General features: G+C 50.4%; 1 protein-coding gene across 1 annotated transcript in view; it reads left to right on the plus strand.

Moving 5' to 3' along the window:
* ADISSP (adipose secreted signaling protein) overlaps nucleotides 1-24,050 on the plus strand; it is a 71,535-nt gene that overhangs the window by 17,110 nt on the left and 30,375 nt on the right. Inside the window, exon 3 of the mRNA XM_060246101.1 lies at nucleotides 19,454-19,592. Within this exon, the coding sequence (XP_060102084.1) occupies nucleotides 19,454-19,592 (139 nt within the window). The remainder of the gene's footprint in view (nucleotides 1-19,453; nucleotides 19,593-24,050) is intronic.

Consider the following 24,050-nt stretch of genomic DNA (forward strand, 5'->3'; position numbering starts at 1 on the left):
GAGTGTTGGACTGGAGGGGCCATTGGCCTGATCCAACATGGCTTCTCTTATGTTCTTATGTGACACGGAGTGTTGGACTGGAGGGGCCACTGGCCTGATCCAACATGGCTTCTCTTATGTTCTTATGTGACACAGAGTGTTGGACTGGAGGGGCCATTGGCCTGATCCAACAGGGCTTCTCTTATGTTCTTATGTGACACAGAGTGTTGGACTGGATGAGCAATTGGCCTCATCCAACATGGCTTCTCTTATGTTCTTACGGAGTTGAAGTCCATCAGCGGCTATTAGCCACAGTATATTATTGGAACAGTCTGGGACATTGATGCTCTGTATTATTGGTGCTTGGGTGGGGGGGGGGGAAGTGGAAGGGCTTCTAGCCCCACTTGTGAACCTCCTGATGGCACCTGGTGTTTTTGGCCACTGTGTGACACAGAGTGTTGGACTGGATGGGCCATTGGCCTGACCCAACATGACTTCTCTTATGTTGTTATGTCTGGGGCAGTGATGCTCTCTATTCTTGGTGCTTGGGGGGGCACAGTGGGAGGGCTTCTGGTGTCCTGGCCCCACTGGTGGATCTCCTGATGGCACCTGGGGTTTTTGTGCACTGTGTGACACAGTGTTGGACTGGATGGGCCATTGGCCTGATCTAACATGGCTTCTCTTACGTTCCTAGGGTACGTTTACTCTGTTGAATGGGGATTACCACCAGGTCATGGAGCAAAGATTGCCGCCCATGAGATTGGGGCAGGGATGATTCTGAGGTTTTTGGGTGCTGCAAAAGGGAGTGTCCTGGCTACCACCTGCTGGGGAACTCCAAGTCTTCCCTCCATGGCTCTTTGCAAACTGGGTCTCTGCTCTGCTTCCTCCTTCGGCACTTTTTGCAAAGAGTGACGTGCCGAGGAGGTCGAGGTATCCACTTCACGGGAGGGGACAGTGACTGATTGAAATGCGGAATTCACTGCCAGAGAATGTAGTGGTGGCCACAGAAGTAAACCATTTGAAAAGGGGATAGGAGCATAAGCATGTGTGTGTGTGTTTGTAGCAGGAACTCCTTTGCATATTAGCCCGCACCCACCTGATGTAGCCAATCCTGCTGGAGCTTGCAGTCGGCCCTTTAAGAAGAGCCCCATAAGTTATTTGGAGGATTGGCTACCCAAGAGGGGTGTGGCAAAGGAGTTCCTGCTACAAAAAAAAAATCCCTGAGCATGTCTATCAGTGGCTACTTAGTCATGGTGACTGAGGGGAACTTTCACATTCAGAGGCACTTAACTTCTGAATCCCAGAGCCAGGAGGCAACAGCAGGGGAAGGCCTCGGCCTCTAAGACCTGTTGCTGGCTCTCCAGAGAAACTGTCTGGCCGCTGTGTGAGAAAGGAGGCTGGACTAGATGGTCTGACCCAGCAGGGCTCCTCTGATGTTCTTCTCAGGGGAAGGCCTCCGCCTCTCTGCCCTGTTGTTGGCCCTTCAGAGGAACTGGTTGGCCACTGTGTGAGACAGGAGGCTGGACTAGATGGACCCTCACTGGTCTGATCCAGCAGGGCTCTTCTGATGTCCTTCTCAGGGGAAGGCCTCAGCCTCTCTGCCCTGTTCTTGGCCCACCAGAGGAACTGGCCGGCCACTGTGTGAGACAGGAGGCTGGACTAGATGGACCCTCACTGGTCTGATCCAGCAGGGCTCTTCTGATGTCCTTCTCAGGGGAAGGCCTCCGCCTCTCTGCCCTGTTCTTGGCCCACCAGAGGAACTGGCCGGCCACTGTGTGAGACAGGAGGCTGGACTAGATGGACCCTCACTGGTCTGATCCAGCAGGGCTCTTCTGATGTTCTTCTCAGGGGAAGGCCTCCGCCTCTCTGCCCTGTTCTTGGCCCACCAGAGGAACTGGCCGGCCACTGTGTGAGACAGGAGGCTGGACTAGATGGACCCTCACTGGTCTGATCCAGCAGGGCTCTTCTGATGTCCTTCTCAGGGGAAGGCCTCCGCCTCTCTGCCCTGTTCTTGGCCCACCAGAGGAACTGGCCGGCCACTGTGTGAGACAGGAGGCTGGACTAGATGGACCCTCACTGGTCTGATCCAGCAGGGCTCTTCTGATGTCCTTCTCAGGGGAAGGCCTCAGCCTCTCTGCCCTGTTCTTGGCCCACCAGAGGAACTGGCCGGCCACTGTGTGAGACAGGAGGCTGGACTAGATGGACCCTCACTGGTCTGATCCAGCAGGGCTCTTCTGATGTCCTTCTCAGGGGAAGGCCTCAGCCTCTCTGCCCTGTTGTTGGCCCTCCAGAGGAACTAGTTGGCCCTTGTGTGAAAAAGGAGGCTGGACTAGATGGACCCTCCCTGGTCTGACCCAGCAGGGCTCCTCTGATGTTCTTCTCAGGGGAAGGCCTCAGCCTCTCTGCCCTGTTGTTTGCCCTCCAGAGGAACTAGTTGGCCAGTGTGTGAGACAGGAGGCTGGACTAGATGGACCCTCATTGGTCTGACCCAGCAGGGCTCTTCTGAGGTTCTTCTCAGGGGAAGGCCTCAGCCTCTCTGCCCTGTTGTTGGCCCTCCAGAGGAACTGTCTGGCTGCTGTGTGAGAAAGGAGGCTGGACTAGATGGACTCTCCCTGGCCTGATCCAGCAGGGCTCTTCTGATATTCATGGAGGATAAGTCTATCAGTGGCTGCTAGTCATCATAACTGAGGGGAACTTCCACATTCAGAGGCACTAAACCTATGGATCCCAGAGGCAGGAGGTGAGATCAGGGGAAGGCCTCATCCTCTATGCCCTGTTGTTGGTCCTCCAGAGGAACTGGTTTACCACTGTGTGAGACAGGAGGCTGGGCTAGATGGACCCTCACTGGTCTGATCCAGCAGGGCTTTTCTGATGCTCTTCTCAGGGGAAGGTCTCGGCCTCTCTGACCTGTTATTGGCCCTCCAGAGGAACTGGTTGGCCACTGTGTGAGACAGGAGGCTGGACTAGATGGACCCTCACTAGTCTGACCCAGTAGGGCTGTTCTGATGTTCTTCTCAGAGGAAGGTCTCGGCCTCTCTGCCCTGTTGTTGGCCCTCCAGAGGAACTGGGTGGCCACTGTGTGAGATTGGATGATGGACTAGATGGACTCTCCATGGTCTGATCTAGCAGGACTCTTTGTGTGAACTTATCACGAGAAAGTCAATTACCTTACCCAGGAATGGTAAATTTGAGACTGGGCAGTAATTGGCCAGGACCGTCGGATCCAAACCGATTCAGCAGAATAGCTCTAGTTTGTAGCTTTCCTGTCACCTGCTTCCTGACGTTTTTAACTGGAGATGCTTGGGGTGAAACCTGTGACCTTCTGCAGGTAAAGCAGAGGCTTTTCCACTGAGCTGCAGCCTGTCCTGTGTGAATAGGTTGGCGATAAACTAGGGCAGCTGGTTGGCCTACAGTGTGACGCAGGATGCAGGGGTGGATGAACCGCTGCTCTGATCCAGCTGGGCTGCTGTTTGGTTTCTTCAGCCTGCTCTCCTCATTAGTGGAATTCCTTCCGGGCACCCACAGGAGACAACTGTGACCTATTTCTGGGCTTTTGTTCCCAGGAGAGCGGCCTAGATAGAAAGGCAGCCTCTGGACCATAGATTCATAGAATCACAGAATCGTAAGATTTGGAAGAGACCTCCAGGAACATCTAGTCCAACTCCCCTGTACAATGCAGGAAACTCACAAATACCACCCCCTAAATTCGCAGGATCTTCATTGCTGTCAGATGGCCATCTAGCCTCTGTTCAAAATCCTCCAGGGAAGGAGAGCCCACCACCTCCCAAGGAGGAAGCCTGTTCCACTGAGGAATCACTCTAACGGTCAGGAAGTTCTCCCTAAGGTTCAGATGGAAACTCTTTTGATTTAATTTCAGCCCATTGGTTCTGGTCCTACCTTCTGGAGCCACAGAAAACAATTCCACACCGTCCTCTATAGGACAACCCTTCAAGTACTTGAAGATGGTGATCATATCTCCTCTCAGCCGCCTCCTCTCCAGGCTAAACATGCCCAGCTCCTTCAACCTTTCCTCATAGGACTTGGTCTCCAGACCCCTCGCCATCTTCGTCGCCCTCCTCTGGACCCGTTCCAGCTTGTCTATATCTTTCTTAAAATGTGGTGCCCAAAACTGAACACAGTACTCCAGGTGAGGTCTTACCAGAGCAGAGGAAAGTGATAGCATCACATCACGTGATCTGGACACTATACTTCTGTTGATACAGCCCAAAATCACATTTGCCTTTTTAGCCACCGCATCACATTGTTGACTCATGTTCAACGTATGGTTTGCTAAGACCCCGAGATCCTTTTCGCACATACTACTGCTAAGACAAGTCTCCCTCATCACCCAGCCTTGGTGATGAGACGGTTGGAACGAACAAGCCCTTCTTTATAGCTGAGCTCAGGGAGAGACAGGTCACTTTTGTCCTTGAAAGCTTGTGCTGCAGTGGAACTGTCCCAGCATCTCCAGTTATAAAGGACTGGTGTCAAATATGCGACCTGAGGGCCGAATCAGGCCTCTAGAGAGCTCCTATCAGACCTGCAAACAACTCACTCTCATCTGCTTCTTCTCTCTCTCTCTTGCTTTCTTTTTCAGCGCAGCTTGCTTTGCCAGGCTTGCTCAATCGCACAGGAGCTAAAGAGCAAAGCCTCTGTTTTCTCTATTGGCCGATGAGCACATGAAGCAACTTATGTACAGCTTATGAGCAAAAGCTCACAATGCCCAGCCATTTCCTGTTTTCCCCTGGGTCTTAGGTTCAAAGCATTGACCTTGAACAACACCTGCTGTTTCAAACATGCACACAGAAGTAGCCAATCCTCCCAAGAGCTTACAAGGCTCTTTTTTGTAAGCTCTTGAAGGATTGGCTACATCAGGGGTGTGTGGCCTAATATGCAAAGGAGCTCCTGCTAGAATTCCACTCCTGGTCAGGGCTGCCAGTGGCTGACAGGGGAGGCACTAAACTAAATGACAGAACGGTCACTGGCATCCATTAGGTTGGATCTGGCACCTTCACTCCGCCTTTGGTGGCACTCTCTCCTCCAGCTTTCGGAGTCTTCTTCTGATGATAAGAGGCTGCACTGGATCCAGGCCCACTGATTCCTTCCGAATCACTGTTGGAATAAATACATGTTTTCCATACAGCCATTGGAATGCACAAAGACAAGGGTGAGTGACCGCTTGTGGTCTTTGGGGACTGTCTCCAAATGGCCGAGTGGAAAAATGTTGACTGGCCGCCATTGAAGTGCGTGGGAAGTGATTCTGCACCTCGACCAGCCAGAATTGAAGTTGGGATCCGGCATCCTGCAACTTGTGGAATACAGCCAGACTCTTATTCTGGTAGATTCAGGTGGGTAGCTATGCTGGTCTGAAGTGGCGCTTTTAAGAGCAACAAAGTTTAATTTTTAGTATAAGCTTTTGCAAACACACGAAAGCTGATACCCAGAATTAAGCTTTGTTGGTCTTGAAGGTGTGCATACAGACGAAAGGTGATACCCCCAGAATTAAACTTTGTTGGTCTTGAAGGTGTGCATACAGACGAAAGGTGATACCCCCAGAATTAAGCTTTGTTGGTCTTGAAGGTGTGCATACAGACGAAAGGTGATACCCCCAGAATTAAGCTTTGTTGGTCTTGAAGGTGTGCATACAGACGAAAGGTGATACCCCCAGAATTAAACTTTGTTGGTCTTGAAGGTGTGCATACAGACGAAAGGTGATACCCCCAGAATTAAGCTTTGTTGGTCTTGAAGGTGTGCATACAGACGAAAGGTGATACCCCCAGAATTAAACTTTGTTGGTCTTGAAGGTGTGCATACAGACGAAAGGTGATACCCCCAGAATTAAGCTTTGTTGGTCTTGAAGGTGTGCATACAGACGAAAGGTGATACCCCCAGAATTAAGCTTTGTTGGTCTTGAAGGTGTGCATACAGACGAAAGGTGATACCCCCAGAATTAAGCTTCGTTGGTCTTGAAGGTGTGCATACAGACGAAAGGTGATACCCCCAGAATTAAACTTCGTTGGTCTTAGAGGTGTGCATGCACATGAGAGCTGAAACCCAGAATTAAACTTTGTTGTTCGTAAAGTTGTGCATGCATATCAAAGCTGATACCCCATAATTAAACTTCCTTGGTCATAAAGGTGCCACAGGACTCAGATTTTGCTCTCACCCTGGCAGTCATTCAAAAGGAAGCCGAGTGCGCCCCTTGCTGTTCGCTGTCCTTTGTGTTCGTGTATTCCTGTCCAAAGAGGCCTCCAGTTTTTAAATTGTTGCTTTGGTTTGCTCTGCTCTGGCTTTTCCCTGAGCCTCCTTCCCAGAGCATCATCCCCAGGGAGGTGGCACACACTCTGATAACGCTGCCTGGTGCCCTGTGGCAGCTAATGCCTGTCATGTTTCCAGCTCGAGAATCCCTTCGGGAGGCTTTGGCGGCAGGTTTAATGGTTTCATTTTTAGCGTCTGGCTCTTTGCGCCTCCCGGCTCTTGCAGGCTGCAGGGGAAACGGGCCCACGAGCCAAGGGCAGGGAGCTCTCGGGGCAGCTTCTGGGAATGAGAATATCTCACTTGACTCAAGGCAGGCTGGGATGCACTTTGGTGTGTGCTGCAAGCCAGAAAGTTGCTTCTGGAGCCCCCGTGAATGAATAGGACAAAGCTCAAGTTCAGGGACACGTTGAAGTTCCTCTGAAGACGTGTGCCTGTACGTGAACGCCGATACCCTGAATGAAACTGTGTCGGTCCTCAAGGTGCCCCTGGACTCAAACGTTGTTCTGCTGCTTCAGACCAGCTGACTGCCCGTTTGAATGAATACCACCCACGAATTAGTGTCCTCCTGCCGTTAACAGCCTTGCTCAGGTCTTGCGAGCTGAGGGCCTTTGTGGCTTCCTCCATTGAGGCAATCTGACTGTCCCAGGTTAGCTCTTTCGCTTTTCCTGCAGCCTTCAGCTTTCCCTAGAAGAAGACGACATTGGATTTATATTCCACCCTCCACTCAAGAGTCTCAGAGCGGCTCACAATCTCCTTTATCTTCCTCCCCCATAACAGACACCCTGTGAGGTGGGTGGGGCTGGAGAGGGCTCTCACAGTAGCTGCCCTTTCAAGGACAACCTCTGCCAGAGCTATGGCTGACCCAAGGCCATTCCAGCAGGTGCAAGTGGAGGAGTGGGGAATCCAACCCGGTTCTCCCAGATAAGAGAGCTCTGGCTGACCCAAGGCCATGCCAGCAGGTGCAAGTGGAGGAGGGGGGAATCAAACCCGGTACTCCCAGATAAGAGAGCTCTGGCTGACCCAAGGCCATTCCAGCAGGTGCAAGTGGAGGAGTGGGGAATCCAACCCGGTTCTCCCAGATAAGAGAGCTATGGGTGATCCAAGGCCATTCCAGCAGCTGCAAGTGGAGGAGTCGGGAATCAAACCCGGTTCTCCTGTAGTGGTTAAGTCTGTGCACTTAACCACTACAGCAAACTGGACAACCAATAATATGTCTTGCCTTCTCTCCCCAAAGGGGAGACAAAACAATGGTGTGTCAGTTGTTTATTCACAGCCTAAGGAAAGGCCCCCTGTGCAAGCACCAGTCATTTCCGACTCTGGGGTGACGTTGCTTTCACAACGTTTTCACTGCAGACTTTTTATGGGGTGGTTTGCCATTGCCTTCCCCAGTCTTTTACACTTTCCCCCCAGCAAGCTGGTTACTCCTTTTACCGACCTCAGAAGGATGGAAGGCTGAGTCAACCTTGGGCCGGCTACCTGAATCCAGCTTCCGCCGGGATCGAACTTAGGTCGTGGGCAGAAAGTTCAGATCACAGTACTGCAGTACTGCTGCTTTACCACTCTGCGCCACGGGGCCGCTCACAGCCTAAGCCGGCATTGAAAAGAGTAAAATCATACAAAATTAAAACGGAACGACCAGGGTGAAGTGGTGAGAACCCCCAGAGGGTTGGAGAAAAGGCGCTAGTCATTGTCTTAAGGACCGACGTGCCCACAGATTACCCAGCAAGCCATGTCTCTAGATGTGTCAGTCTGTCTTTGAGCCTTGGAGGGAGTCTGCGTTGAGGAGTTCTTTGGAGGGCCATGCCCTTTGGGCAGAGCCCCGGAACTTGAAGAGGCTCTTTGTGATCCAACAGTCTCCCGTTTTTCACTTGCTCAGCTGGCTGGTCTTTATCTGCGAGGCGCTTACGCCAGGCCTAATGACTTGGGGCGATTTGGACGTAAAACCCAATTATCTGAGCTGCGTTCCAGTAACAGCCTGGCTGCTGCCGCCATTTCCAGCTCGGCCTCCTTTGAGGCTTCTCTTGTTAAGCGCAAAAACCGAGAGGGTGGAAGAGGATGGGGGGAGGGGGAGAATGGGGGTCTGCCCCCCCCCCCTCCGCTCTGCCCTCTGCCTTTTCTTTCAGCTGCTGAGCTGGAACATTTTCACGGTCCCTTTTTCAGCTCATCGTGAGTCCTTTTCTTTCCCCAGAAGAGTTTGATCTATTTTAACCTGCTTTTCGACAGCTGGCTGTGCTAGGTTTTTTTTTTTTTTAGCATTTTCTTCTTTATTTCAACACCATGATTCAAGAGCCAAAAATGCGAGTTCTTTCCTTTGTGTTTCTGCCGGTAGGGCTGCAGTCGGACTCGGAGCTTGCAAAAGGTTTAATACACAAAATGTACATTAGAATGACAAGACAAGGCTCTGTAAACATCTAGAATGTCACCTCTAGTCTTAAATCATCACTGTCCCATCATTTTTGGCATCTCTAGAAAGCACTTTCTGATTTTTTTTCCCCCATCATAAAAGGTGTTAAATGAAGTTTCACAAACACTAAAATATTCATTAAAGTTATGTCCACAAGTGGGGAGGGGCTGTGACTTAGAGGGAAAGTCTCTGGCATGCAGAAGGTCCTAGGTTCTCCAGTTAAAAGGACCAGGCTGGAGGTGATGGGAAAGACCTCAGCCTGAGACCCAGGAGACTAATGGAGAAGGGCTGTGGCTCAGTGGCAGAGCATCTGCTTGACATGCAGAAGGTTCCAGGTTCAATCCCCAGCATCTCCAGTTAAAAGGACCAGGCAGGAGGTGATGGGAAAGACCTCAGCCTGAGATCCAGGAGACTAATGGAGAAGGGCTGTGGCTCAGTGGCAGAGCCTCAGCTTGGCATGCAGAAGGTCCCAGGTTCAATCCCCGGCATCTCCAGTTAAAAGGACCAGCAGGAGGCGATGGGAAAGACCTCAGCCTGAAACCCTGGATACTAATGGAGAAGGGCTGTGGCTCAGTGGTAGAGCATCTGCTTGGCATGCAGAAGGTTCCAGGTTCAATCCCCAGCATCTCCAGTTAAAAGGACCAGGCAGGAGGTGATGGGAAAGACCTCAGCCTGAGATCCAGGAGACTAATGGAGAAGGTCTGTGGCTCAGTGGAAGAGCCTCAGCTTGGCTTGCAGAAGGTCCCCGGTTCAGTCCTCAGCATCTCCAGTTAAAAGGACCAGGCAGGAGGTGATGAGGAAGACCTCACCCTGAGACCCTGGAGACTAATGGAGAAGGGCTGTGGCTCAGTGGCAGAGCCTCAGCTTGGCATGCAGAAGGTCCCAGGTTCAATCCCCGGCATCTCCAGTTAAGAGGACCAGGCAGGAGGTGATGGGAAAGACCTCAGCCTGAGACCCAGGAGACTAATGGAGAAGGGCTGTGGCTCAGTGGCAGAGCATCTGCTTGGCATGCAGAAGGTCCCAGGTTCAATCCCTGGCATCTCCAGTTAAGAGGACCAGGCAGGAGGTGATGGGAAAGACCTCACCCTGAGACCCTGGAGACTAATGGAGAAGGGCTGTGGCTCAGTGGCAGAGCCTCAGCTTGGCATGCAGAAGGTCCCAGGTTCAATCCCCGGCAGCATCTCCAGTTAAAAAGACCAGGTGTTAAGCAATGTGAAAGACCTCCACATGAGACCCAGAACAGCTGCCAGTTTGAGTAGACAATACTAACCTTGATGGTCTAATTCAGTATGAGGCAGCTTCATGCGTCCTCATGCATTTTCATGTACTATGAGCATTGGAGGCCACTTTATTCTAAATTAGGGGCTGTCCAGGGACTCATACAGAGAGAGAACTTTCCCATCTGTTACTGGAGGTCTTTCATGTTGGGGCCTGAACTGGGGACTCCATGCTTGCAAACCACCTGCTCCGCCAGTGGATAGTAGCTCTCCACTTCAGCCCAGTCCCATGAGAGTATATAGACTGGGGTAGCCTCCAGGGTTTTTGCTGCAGAACCTGTTTGTTGACTGCCTGGGCTCTTGGATCATGTGGCTTGGAACTGAACTCCAAAAGGTTGTTGTGAGTGGGGAGAGGGTACAGTGTGCTGTACTTAGAGCCAAGGAGAATCAGTTTCAGATCGCCGCTCTCTGTGAAACTCCATGGGTGAGTTTGGACAAGTTGCTCTTTCTCAGCTTAACCAACTTCGCAGGATCGTTGTGAGGCTAAAACAAGCAGGGCTAAACCGTATGTACGGTGCCCTGAGCTGCTTGAGGATAATCCCAGGATAAAAATGCCCTAAATACATAACAAAGGATCAACACAAACTAGTCTTTGTTGGAAAAGGTCATAGGGAGGCAGAGAGAGAAGCCTTCATTGGGAGGTTCTGTGGGCTTGTGCTGTTCAGTGAGGATGTGGCCTATGCCATGTAGGGCCACCCAAGATGGACAGGCCACAGCTGAGTATCCAGTAGCATACTGGGCACCTTCTAACCTGAGGGGCTCATCTTCCAGCGCAATATCTTTTAGACTTTTGTTACTATGAGGTTTTCTTGGCAAGGATAGTGGAGTGGGTTGCCATTTCCTTCTCTAGTGGATCGCATTTTGAAGAGGTAGAGGAACTAGAGATCCAATTGCCGACATTTGCTGGATTATGGAGAAAGCGCGGGAGTATCAGAAAAACGTCTATTTCTGTTTCCTTGACTATGCTGAAGCCTTTGATTGTGTGGATCACAACAAACTGTGGCAAGTCCTTAAAGAGATGGGAGTACCAGACCACCTCACATGTCTCCTGCGAAACCTGTATAAGGGTCAAGGAGCAACGGTCAGAACGGGATATGGAACAACTGATTGGTTTAGAATAGGAAAAGGAGTTTGAGAAGGATGTCTATTGTCACCCTGCTTATTTATTTTATATGCAGAGTACATCATGCAGAATGCTGGCCTGGATGACTCACAAGCCAGAATTAAGATTACCGGGAAAAACATCAACAACCTCAGATATGCAGATGACACCACTCTAGTGGCAGAAAGTGAGGAGGACCTAAAGAACCTCTAGTTGAGGGTGAAAGAGGAGAGCACAAAAGTAGGCTTGAAACTCAACATCAAAAAAACTAAGATCATGGCATCCAGCCCCATCACACATTGGCAAATAGATGGGGAAGACATGGAAGTAATGACAGACTTCACATTTCTGGGATCCAAGATCACTGCAGATGGTGACTGTAGCCATGAAATTAAAAGACGTTTGCTCCTTGGGAGGACAGCTATGGCAAACCTGGGCAGTATAATAAAAAGTAGAGACATCACCCTGCCAACAAAAGTCCGTATGGTCAAAGCGATGGTATTCCCAGTAGTAACATATGGCTGTGAGAGCTGGACCATAAGGAAGGCCAGCTACAAGTACAAGTTGATGGGGTGTGAACTGGCAGAGATTGATCAAGAGAGAGATCTTGGGGTCGTGGTAGAGAACTCACTGAAACTATCAAGACAGTGTGCGATTGCAATAAAAAAGGCCAACGCCATGCTGGGAATTATTAGGAAGGGAATTGACAACAAATCAGCCAGTATCATAATGCCCCTGTATAAATCGATGGTGCGGTCTCATTTGGAATACTGTGTACAATTCTGGTCACCGCACCTCGAAAAGGATATTATAGCATACGAAAAAGTGCAGAAAAGGGCAACTAGAATGATTAAAGGTTTGGAACACTTTCCCTGTGAAGAAAGGTTAAAACGCTTGGGGCTCTCTAGCTTGGAGAAATGTCGACTACAGGGTGACAGAATAGAGGTTTACAAGATTATGCATGGGATGGAGAAGGTAGAGAAAGAAGTCCTTTTCTCCCTTTCTCACAATACAAGAACTCGTGGGTATTCAATGAAATTGCTGCACAGTCGGGTTAGAATGGATAAAAGGAGGTACTTCTTCACCCAAAGGGTGATTAACATGTGGAATTCACTGCCACAAAAGGTGGTTGCAGCTACAAGCATAGCCAGCTTCAAGAGGGGGTTAGATAAAAATATGGAGCAGAGGTCCATCAGTGGCTATTAGCCACAGTGTGTATATATATAAAAAAAAATTTGACCACTGTGTGATACAGAATGTTGGACTGGATGGGCCATTGGCCTGATCCAACATGGCTTCTCTTATGTTCTTAAGGCCGAGCGCAGAAGAATAGATGCTTTTGAGCTGTGGTGCTAGAGAAGAATCTTGAGGGTCCCTTGGACTGCAAGAAGATCCAGTCAGTCAGTCCTAAGGGAAATCAACCCAGACTGTTCCCTGGAAGGTCAGATGCTAAAGCTGAAGCTCAAATACTTTGGCCACCTAATGGGAAGGGAGCGCTCCCTGGAGAAGATCCTGATGCTGGGAAAGACAGAAGGCAAAAGAAGGAGGGGACGGCAAAAGAGGAGACGGCTGGACAGTGTTACTGATGTAACAAACATGAATTTGAGCAGACTTCGGAGGATGGTGGAAGACAGGCAGGAGGGCCTGGTGTGGCTTTGTCCATGGAGTCGCAAAGAGTTGGACTCGACTGTACGACTGAACAACAACAAATAGATGTAATGCTTGGTCTGGGGCAGTGATGCTCTGTGTTCTTGGTTCTGGGGGGAGGGCAACAGTGGGGGGGTGCTTCTGGAGTTCTGGCCCTGCTGGTGGACCTCCTGATGGAACCTGGGTTTTGGCCCCTGTGTGACACAGAATATTGGACAGGATGACTTCTGGCCTGATACAACATGACTTTTCTTGTGTATTGACAGGCTGTTCTGAGAAGTTGAAGATCCACCTACTTTCACTTATTTCATTCATGTGTCCCGCCACCACCCCGACCGCCTTTCTCCCCAATGGGGAGCCCAAAGCAGTTCCTCCCATCGTTCTCCTGTCCTTCATTTTATCCTCACAACAACCCTATGAGGTAGATTAGGATGAGAGTGTGTGACTGGCCCAAAGGTGCCCAGTGAGTTTTCATGGCACAAACGGGGATTCAAACCTGGGTCTTCCAGACACAAAGTCCAACAATATAACTGCTAAACCACACTGACTCTAGGAAAGGAAAGGCCCCCTGTGTAAGCACCGGTCATTTCCGACTCTGGGGTGACGTTGCTTTCACATTTTCACGGCAGACTTTTTATGGGGTGGTTTGCAATTGGCTTCCCCAGTCATCTACGCTTCCCCCCCAGCAAGCTGGGGACTCATTTGACTGACCTCAGAAGGATGGAAGGCTGAGTCAACCTGGAGCCGGCTACCTGAAACCAGCTTCCGCCGGGATCGAACTCAGGTCGTGAGCAGAGGGCTCCTTCTGCAATACTGCAGCTTTAACACTGATTTTAGCCTTTCCAAAAAAGAGTGTTGCTTTTGCTCCTGTTCTTGGGGGGGAGGGGGGAGGTTGGCCACTTTGTGACACAGAATATTGGACTGGATGGGCCACTGGCCTGATCCAACATGGCTTCTCTTATGTGACACAGAGTGTTGGACTAGATGGGCCATTGGCCTGATCCAACATGGCTTCTCTTATGTTCTTATGTGACACAGAGTGTTGGACTGGATGGGCCACTGGCCTGATCCAACAGGGCTTCTCTTATGTTCTTATGTGACACAGAGTGTGGGACTGGATGGACCACTGGCCTGATCCAACATGGCTTCTCTTATGTTCTTATGTCTGGGGCAGTGATGCTCTGTATTCTTGGTGCTTTGGTGGGGGGCAACAGTGGGAGGGTTTCTAGTGCCTGGCCCCACTGATGGACCTCCTGATGGCACCTGGGTTTTTTGGCCACTGTGTGACACAGAGCGTTGGACTGGATGGGCCATTGGCCTGATCCAACAGGGCTTCTCTTATGTGGTCCAACTGAGCCACAAGTTCAAACAGTGCATAATCAAATTAAAAACAAATTAATGCCAGACTACTTTATTATGTGCAGTTGAACCAAAATTCCAGCAAGAAAAATAATCCAGAAAAGGGGACCACTTAGCTAAAATAGTTGACCTTCGATAGGAAGTATGTCTCCCTTCTAAATTACGTGTTATTTTGTCCAAAACAAAATACTCCCAGAATTTTCCCACTGCTGGTTGAATATTACAGTCATTCTCTGGAATAGCTTCTGTAATCTACAAGTGTCCAAACTTACTGGGGTTGTGACCCTTCCTCATTTGAACCCTCTGAAGCTAGTTTGGAGGGGGGGGAGTCATTCCCTAAAACTCTGCGTCATTTGGCTAGAAAACTTAGCTCTCTGCTTGGAGTAATTATGTTACTATTCTGATCCCTGCCTAACTGACTCCGAATATAATTGTGCATTTAGCTGCAATTATGCCTAATTTACATCCTGGCCGCTTCTCTCCAGCTGCTGGGGCAGGATTTGTGTGTTGCTTTTCTCTCCTCCCCACCCCCAGGTCCTTGTGAGCAGGACCGGCCCTACCCCTAGGCAAACTAGGGGATTGCCTAGGGCTCCAGCCTTTTGGGGGCGCCAAATTGGGCACCCCCATGTGAATCGGAGATGTTATCAGTGCAGGGTGTGTGTGTCACGACTCAGGGAGGTATTACCAATTGCTGCCACCACTCAAGAGTTCCCCTTGAGAAGGCCCAAGGGTTCCCCTTGAGAAGGCCCAGAGTTCCCCTGAGAAGGCCCAGGGTTCCGCTTGAGAAGGCCCAGGGTTCCGCTTGAGAAGGCCCAGGGTTCCGCTTGAGAAGGCCCAGGGTTCCGCTTGAGAAGGCCCAAGGGTTCCGCTTGAGAAGGCCCAAGGGTTCCCCTTGAGAAGGCCCAGAGTTCCCCTTGAGAAGGTCCAGAGCTTCTTTTAAAAAAAAAAAAGGTCAAACCACACTGACTCTAGGAAAGGAAAGGCCCCCTGTGCAAGCACCGGTCATTTCCGACTCTGGGGTGACGCTGCTTTCACAACATTTTCACGGCAGACTTTTTATGGGGTGGTTTGCCATTGGCTTCCCCAGTCATCTACGCTTTCCCCCCAGCAAGCTGGGGACTCCTTTGACTGACCTCAGAAGGATGGAAGGCTGAGTCAACCTGAGGCCAGCTACCTGAACCAGCTTCCGCCAGGATTGAACTCAGGTTGTGAGCAGAGGGCTCCGACTGCAGGACTGCAGCTTTACCACTCTGCACCATGGGGCAACTTCAGGCTTCCTTTAGCTTAGGCCAGATAATAGACTCGAGGACCAGGCAGAGTGAACAACGATGACAACAAAAGGTTTATTTAAAAGATCAGTTCAGTGCAATATAAACCATCAAGGTGCATTAAACAGTAAAAGGGGTGAAGGGAAAATAAATAAATGCCCTAATGTGTCTGGAATTACTGTCCCTAGACTACTAACCAGCACTCACTGCTTTCCCCTGCTGCAAGCTCTCTAGGCTACAGCCTTCCTCCAGCTCAGCCTTCCAGGAAAAGAACCCACCCTGCCTTGGGTTGGCCTTTTTATGTTCTCTTCCCAGGTCCCACCCCTCTCTGGGCCCATGTCCCTCCAAAACCTTGCCACCCGCTCAAAGGGACAGGAGGGATCTTGGGAAATGTAGGCTTTTCAGTATAACTCCGAGGCAGGCTTCTCTGGAGCCTGTAGGCCTCACTAGGCCCAGGATCGTGACTGTGTGTGTGCGTGCCAGAAATTAGCCTAGCCTAGGGTGCCAGGCAGTCTAGAGGCGCCCTGCTTGTGAGAAGGGAAAAGGGTTTCCAAGGAGTGAGATGGGTAGCTATGTTAGTATTAAAGAGCAAGATTCCAGGAGCACCTTAAAGACTAGTAAAATTTGTGGCCAGGTTAGGAGCTTTTGTGAGTCACTGCTCACTTGCTCAGATACAGCCAGCGTGTGAGTCCATCTGTCGTTACACCTTGGAGAGTGGAGTGATTTCAGATTAGGAAGAGAGACTGCTGAATTGCAACTAGTAGTGAAGCTCAAGACGTTCCATTCCAGGGGCACCAAAGAAGAGGTACAAGGACTCCTTGAAGAAATCCCTTAGCACCTGTCACATCAACCATCACCAGTGGTCTGACCTAGCCTCAGATCGCAAAGCATGGAGGCACACCATCCACCAGGCTGTCTCTTCCTTTGAGAACACACGCATAGCTGGTCTTGAGGACAAAAGGAGATTGAGGAAGAATCGCACTGCTACAGGACCAACCCTAAATCAGACTTTTCCCTGCAGCCGCTGTGGCCGGACCTGTCTGTCCCACATTGGTCTTGTCAGCCACCAGCGAGCCTGCAGCAAACGTGGACTATTGCACCCTTCTTAAATCTTCGTTCGCGAAGCCAAGCCGAGAGAGAGAGAGAGACCTATCCCTATCCCACGACAATGCATCCTCCCGGTCTGAATTGAGATCTGGGTTTCCTATCTCATTACCAATGCTGATTTCTCCATGCCTACAACCACTCTGCATATTACACCTACCTAATCCAGTAATGCCTGCTATTGTCATTTGAAGTGATTCCACTCTGTGAGATATAAGGACAGATGGACTCACATTCTAGCTGTATCAGAAGAAGATGAAGATGATATTGGATTTATATCCTGTCCTATACTCTGAATCTCAGAGCGGTCACAATCTCCTCTACCTTTCCCACACACAACAGACACCCTGTAAGGTGGGTGAGACTGAGAGAGCTCTCACAGGACCTGCCCTTTCAAGGACAGCTCTGCGAGAGCTATGGCTGGCCCAAGACCATTTAAGCAGCTGCAGGTGGAGGAGTGGGGAATCAAACCTGGTTCTCCCAGATAAGAGTCCACTCACTTAACCACTACACCAAACTGGCTGTTGAGCAGCGACTCAAGAAAGCTCATACCCTGCCACAAATTTTGTTAGTTCATAAGCAGAAAAGTTTGGGATGAGTGTGAAAAGCAAGCAAATTCAGAGAATGTCAGAAGGGAAGGGCCAAAGGGGATCTGGGTCTAAAAATGAGTCCCCCTCCCCGGATCTCGATTGGGGGTGGGGGAAGTGTTCAGGAGACAAGCAAAACATTATGCTTTGAAGACTGTAGGTACCAAGATGAAACAGGAAGGAAGGTTGACAGGAAACAGAAAACCTCAACGATGGATGAAGTTTCCCTTGCAAATTGTATAGCTTGCTATTAATGTATTTAATTCTCAGTGAAGCCTTTTCTGTGGATATTTAGATCTGGAGACCGAAGCCATGAACAGACACGATGGATCTTTTTACAAACCTGAGAAAAGGCTTGGACTTGTAAATAAAGTCTAAAATCTCTTTTTTTTTAAGGGGAGGGAGGGATGTTGTGTACCGTCAAGAGAGAAGAAGTAGGGTAGGAATGGGATACAGTGGGAAATGAAGTGACCATCACACGTTCGTGTGGGTTGCCTGCTTGTTTTTATTTACTTCCTTCATTTAGACTATGCCTTTTCCCTCACAGTGCCTTGCCTCATTCTCCTCTCCTCCATTTTATCCTCACACAACAACTTCATGAGGTAAGCTAGGTTGGCCCAAGGTCACTGAGTGAGTTTCTTTGGCAGACTGAGGATATGAACCTGAGTCTTTAAGACCCAAGCGAAACAAAATGGCAGAAATCTATACAGGAGAACGTAAGTGAAGCTGTGTTGGATCAGTTCAGTGTCCCATCCAGTCCAACACTCTGTGTCACATAAGAACATAAGAGAAGCCCTGTTGGATCAGGCCAGTGGCCCATCCAGTCCAACACTCTGTGTCACATAAGAACATAAGAGAAGCCATGTTGGATCAGGCCAATGGCCATCCAGTCCAACACTCTGTGTCACATAAGAACAGAAGAGAAGCCATGTTGGATCAGGCCAATGGCCCATCCAGTCCAACACACTGTGTCACATAAGAACATAAGAGAAGCCCTGTTGGATCAGGCCAGTGGCCCCTCCAGTCCAACACTCTGTGTCACATAAGAACATAAGAGAAGCCCTGTTGGATCAGTCCAACGCTCTGTGTCACATAAAAACATAAGAGAAGCCATTTTGGATCAGGCCTGTGGCCTATCCAGTCCAGCACTCTGTGTCACAGAAGAACATAAGAGAAGCCATGTTGGATCAGGCCAGTGGCCCATCCAGTCCAACACTCTGTGTCACAGAAGGACATAAGAGAAGCCATGTTGGATCAGGCCAATGGCCCATCCAGTCCAATACTCTGTGTCATATAAGAACATAAGAGAAGCCCTGTTGGATTAGGCCAATGGCCCATCCAGTCCAACACTCTGTGTCACAGAAGGACATGAGAAGCCATGTTGAATCAGGCCAGTGGCCCATCCAGTCCGTGTCACACAGTAGCCCAAACCCAGGGGCCATCTGGAGGCCCAGCAACAGGGACAGAACTCCAGAAGCCCTCCCAATGTTTTGCACCAAGAAGACAGAGCATCCCTGCCCCAGACAATTTGGTGTAGTGTTTAAGTGCACAGACTCTTATCTGGGAGAACCAGGTTTGATTTCTCGCTCCTCCACTTGCAGCTGCTGGAACAGCCTTGGGTCACCATAGCTCTCGCAGGGCTTTCCTCGAAAAGGCAACTTCTGTCAGAGCTCTTTCAGACCCACCCACCTCACAGAATGTCTGTTGCAGGGCAGGAAGGTAAAGGAGATTGTGACCTCTCCGAGATTCAGGGTATAGGGTGGGATATAAATCCAATATCATCAATATCACAGTGTTCCCTCTAAGCCAGGGGTGTCAAACTAATTTGTTCTGAGGGCTGGATCTGACGTAGATGAGACCTTGTTGGGCTGGGCCGTATGTGTCATAAAATGCAATGCCAGGTAGCGGAGATATAAACTTTATAAAGGACACAAACACAACTGAAGTTTTAAAATGAGACTTAAAATATGCCTAAAAGATTGGCACTCTTGCAGTATTCTATTTAGCAGTTTCTGCTAACTGACACGTCTTGCTCTGAATTTTTTCATCAAAATCCGGAGACATTGTCTGTGCTAAAGCAATCCTGTGTATGCTGTTCAGGTGTTGATCATGGTCAGTGCTTTGAGCCTAAGACCCAGGGGAAAGCATGAAGCGGCTGGGCACTGCGAGCTTTTGTACATAAGTTTATAAAGGACACAAACACAATTAATTTTTCTTTAAAAAAACCTATAAAATATATTTAAAAGATTAGCACTCTTGCAATATTTTTATAGGGCAACAGTCTCGAGGCAGGCACGTGAGTGCCTTTCCCTTTTCATTCTCAGGTGGCGAATGCCCTTCGTAATCTGCAGCACCAGTAGCTGCCTTTGGGTTCTGTCTTGCCCGCTTCGTTTCGCGCGCTTCTGGATCCTGGTGTGTTCGCAATGGTGCTGGTCTGACACTGGGCCTGGCCTTCCTTCTCCTTTCAGGTTGGCTTCCTGAAGATCCTGCACAAGTACGAAATCACGTTCCTCCTGCCTTTCGTGCAGCATCTGGGGAGTGATGTCTCTGCCACGCCCTTGCCGAACCCGAACCTTCGAGTGATCGAAATCACGCCAGCATCCGAAGGTAAGCGCTCCCCTCTTGCGGTCGGTTGCTCCGCGGTGCAATGGGGAAGGATGTTGTCCAGGTGTTTGCCTCCTCCTTGGCTGGCCTGCAATAGAGAATCGGTTACCAAAACACCCTCACCCCCACCCCCCCAGACCATACAAACCTTTGGAGGTGTTTGTCCCTTTTTGCCCCTCTGCTGCCATTTCTCTCTCCTCCATCCCAGCCTCTTTGAATTGCGCAGAGGAGAGCCAGCGTGGTGTAGTGGGAAAAAGTGTTGTACGGGGACCAGGGAAACCCTGGTGCGAAACCTCCGCTCGTGCCATGGAAGCTTGCTGGGGCCAGCCGCACCCACTCAGCCTAGCCTACCTTGTAGGATTGTTCTGAGGATAAAACAGAGGAGGAGAGCACTTTGGGTTCCCACTGGAGAGAAAGGTGGGGGTTCAAAATAAATAAATGTAGCCATTTTTGAGAAGGGGACATTTAGAAGGCATGTTTAGCCTGGAGAGGAGGCGACTGATATGATCACCATCTTCAAGTACCTGAAGGGCTGTCATATAGAGGATGGTGATTAACAGGTGGAATTCACTGCCACTGGAGGTGGTTGCAGCTACAGACATAGCCACCTTCAAAAGGGGATTGGATAAAAATACGGAGCAGAGGTCCATCAGTGGCTATTAGCCACAGCATATTGTTGGAACTCTCTGTCTGGGGCAAGTGATGCTCTGTATTCTTGGTGCTTGGGAGGGGCAACAGTGTGAGGACTTCTTGTGTCCTGGCCCCACTGGTGGACCTCCTGGTGGCACCTGGTATTTTGGCCACTGTGTGACACAGAGCGTCGGACTGGATGGACCTTTGGCCTGATCCAACAGGACTTCTCTTATGTTCTTATGTCTGGGGCAGTGATGCTCTGTATTCTTGGTGCTTGGGAAGGGCAACAGTGTGAGGACTTCTTGTGTCCTGGCCCCACTAGTGGACCTCCTGATGGCACCTGGTTTTTTTGGCCACTATGTGACACAGAGCGTCGGACTGGAGGGGCCATTGGCCTGATCCAGCAGGACTTCTTTATGTTCTTATGTTTGGGGCAGTGATGCTCTGTATTCTTGGTGCTTGGGTGGGTACAGTGGGAGGGCTTCTAGTGTCCTGGCCCCACTGATGGACCTCCTGATGGCACCTGGTTTTTTGGCAACTGTGTGACACAGAGTGTTGGACTGGAGGGGCCACTGGCCTGTTCCAACATGGCTTCTCTTATGTTCTTATGGTGTGGAATTGTTTTCTGTGGCCCCGGAAGGTTGAACCAGAAACAACGGGTTGGAAATGCTGACTTCACTTTGGGGTCAGTCAGCAGTTTTTCTCCAGGCCAATTTGGCTAGGGGTCCTGGCCTTGAGTCAGCCAGAGCTCTCTTATCTGGGAGAACCGGGTTAGATTCCCCAGTCCTCCACTTGCAGCTGCTGGAATGGCCTTGGGTCAGCCAGAGCTCTCTTATCTGGGAGAATTGGGTTGGATTCCCCAGTCCTCCACTTGCACCTGCTGGAATGGCCTTGGGTCAGCCATAGCTCTCTTATCTGGGAGAACCTGGTTTGATTCCCCACTCCTCCACTTGCACCTGCTGGAATGGCCTTGGGTCAGCCATAGCTCTGGCAGAGGTTGTCCTTGAAAGGGCAGCTTTTGTGAGAGCCCTCTCAGCCCCACCCACCTCACAGGGTGTCTGTTGTGGAGGAGGAAGGTAAAGGAGATCGTGAGCCGCTCTGAGACTCTTTGGAGTGGAGGGCGGGATATAAATCTATCTTCATCTACCTCACAGGGTGTCTGTTGTGGGGGAGGAAGGGAAAGGAGATTGTGAGCTGCTCTGAGACTCTTTGGAGTGGAGGGCAGGATATAAATCCAATATCTTCATCTACCTCACAGGGTGCCTGTTGTGGGGGAGGAAGGTGAAGGAGGTTGTGAGCCGCTCTGAGACTCTTCCGAGTGGAGGGCGGGATATAAATCCAATATCTTCATCTACCTCACAGGGTGTCTGTTGTGGGGGAGGAAGGTGAAGGAGATTGTGAGCCGCTCTGAGACTCTTCGGAGTGGAGGGCGGGATATAAATCCAATATCTTCATCTACCTCACAGGGTTCCTGTTGTGGGGGGGGGGGGGATGGGAAAGGAGATTGTGAGCCGCTCTGAGACTCTTCGGAGTGGAGGGCGGGATATAAATCCAGTATCTTCTTCTTCTTCATTTGCAGTTCATCCTGAAGTCCAACGCAGGTGTGATTGCAGTTCTCAAACTGGTGTGGCTGCTGCTGGACTGCTGCTTCCGTCCGCTTTCGGAGTGAATCCTTCCTCAGGCAGCTCACCAAGGGATCCAATTTCAATTTGGTGCTGCTCTGTCTGTCACCAAAGGATCAAGCTCGGCTCACACTTCTGTGTGTCCTTGGCTTCTCTTGAAAGGGCCGGTTTCAAGACTGCGCAGCTCCAAGTTGAAATTTTGAATCCCTTGGTGAGCTGCCTGAGGAAGGATTCACTCCGAAAGCTGACGGAAGCAGCAGTCCAGCAGCAGGCACACCAGTTTGGGAACTGCAGTCGCAACTGCGTTGGACTTCAGGACGTCCTGCAAATGAAGAGAAAACATTGTATATTGTAAAGTGGACTGTAAAATAATTCTAAATTAATATATGAAAAATACTGTGGATTAAAACTTTGTTTTCAATCTATGTATTAGTTAAATGTTCTAAGTTATATACCTTACTCATACCCGTGAGCTCTCTGGTTTCACAGGCCCGGGGAATGGCAAGCCTAGCTCGGAACCAACTTTGATATCTCCTTATGACTTACAGGAGAGCCAGTTTGGTGTAGTGCTTAAGTGTACAGACTCTTATCTGAGAGAACCGGGTTGGATTCCCCACTCCTCCACTTGCACCTGCTAGCATGGACTTGGGTCAGCCAGAGCTCTCTTATCTGGGAGAACCGGGTTGGATTCCCCACTCCTCCATTTGCAGCTGCTGGAATGACCTTGGGTCAGCCATAGCTCTCTTATCTGGGAGAATGGGTTGGATTCCTCCCTCCTCCACTTGCAGCTGCTGGGATGGCCTTGGGTCAGCCATAGCTCTGTTATCTGGGAGAACCGGGTTGGATTCCCCTCCCCTCCACTTGCAGCTGCTGGAATGGCCTTGGGTCAGCCAGAGCTCTCTTATCTGGGAGAATGGGTTGGATTTCCCCCTCCTCCACTTGCAGCTGCTGGAATGGCCTTGGGTCAGCCATAGCTCTCTTATCTGGGAGAATGGGTTGGATTCCCCCCTCCTCCACTTGCAGCTGCTGGGATGGCCTTGGGTCAGCCATAGCTCTGTTATCTGGGAGAACCGGGTTGGATTCCCCACTCCTCCACTTGCAGCTGCTGGGATGGCCTTGGGTCAGCCAGAGCTCTCTTATCTGGGAGAATGGGTTGGATTTCCCCCTCCTCCACTTGCAGCTGCTGGAATGGCCTTGGGTCAGCCATAGCTCTCTTATCTGGGAGAATGGGTTGGATTCCCCACTCCTCCACTTGCAGCTGCTGGGATGGCCTTGGGTCAGCCAGAGCTCTCTTATCTGGGAGAATGGGTTGGATTTCCCCCTCCTCCACTTGCAGCTGCTGGAATGGCCTTGGGTCAGCCATAGCTCTCTTATCTGGGAGAATGGGTTGGATTCCCCCCTCCTCCACTTGCAGCTGCTGGGATGGCCTTGGGTCAGCCATAGCTCTGTTATCTGGGAGAACCGGGTTGGATTCCCCTCCCCTCCACTTGCAGCTGCTGGAATGGCCTTGGGTCAGCTATAGCTCTGGCAGAGATGTCCTTGAAAGGGCAGCTGCTGTCAGAGCTCTCTCAGCCCCACCCACCTCACAGGGTGTCTGTTGTGGGGGAGGAAGATAAAGGAGATTGCGAGCTGCTCTGAGACTCTGAGATTCGGCGTGGAGGGTGGGATATAAATCCAATAGCATCACCATCAACATATAGCTGTGAAAGGTCTGCAGGAGAAAAGCTAGAATCAAGACCAGCAAGATTTTTTTTGGGGGGGGGGGCATGAGCTAGGAGAGCAGAAGCGGATGGTGGCTCAGTGGTAGAGCACTTGCTTGGCAAGCAGAAGTTCCCAGGTTCAATCCCCAGCATCTCCAACTAAGAAGGGTGCAGGCAAGTAGGCGTGAAGAACCTCAGCTTGAGACCCTGGAGAGCCGCCGCCAGTCTGAGTAGACAAGACTGACTTGGATGGACCAAAGAGGGTCTGATTCAGTAGAAGGCAGCTTCATATGTTCATATGTTCAAACTGCCTTTGGCAGAGACAAGTTGGGATGGGGATCCCTCAGCCCTTTTTGCCCCATCTGAAGACTGGGGCGGGGAGGATGCAGAGAAAGGGAGTCAGGACGCAAAAGTTCAGTGCAAAAAAAGAGGTGCATATCTTATGCATTTCTCAGTAAGCACTCGCCCGGCTGTTCCTGGATGGAAATACTTGGTGGTGGGCCAGC

This window comes from Heteronotia binoei, chromosome 9, assembly GCF_032191835.1.
Source record: "Heteronotia binoei isolate CCM8104 ecotype False Entrance Well chromosome 9, APGP_CSIRO_Hbin_v1, whole genome shotgun sequence".
NCBI classification, from domain to species: domain Eukaryota; kingdom Metazoa; phylum Chordata; class Lepidosauria; order Squamata; family Gekkonidae; genus Heteronotia; species Heteronotia binoei.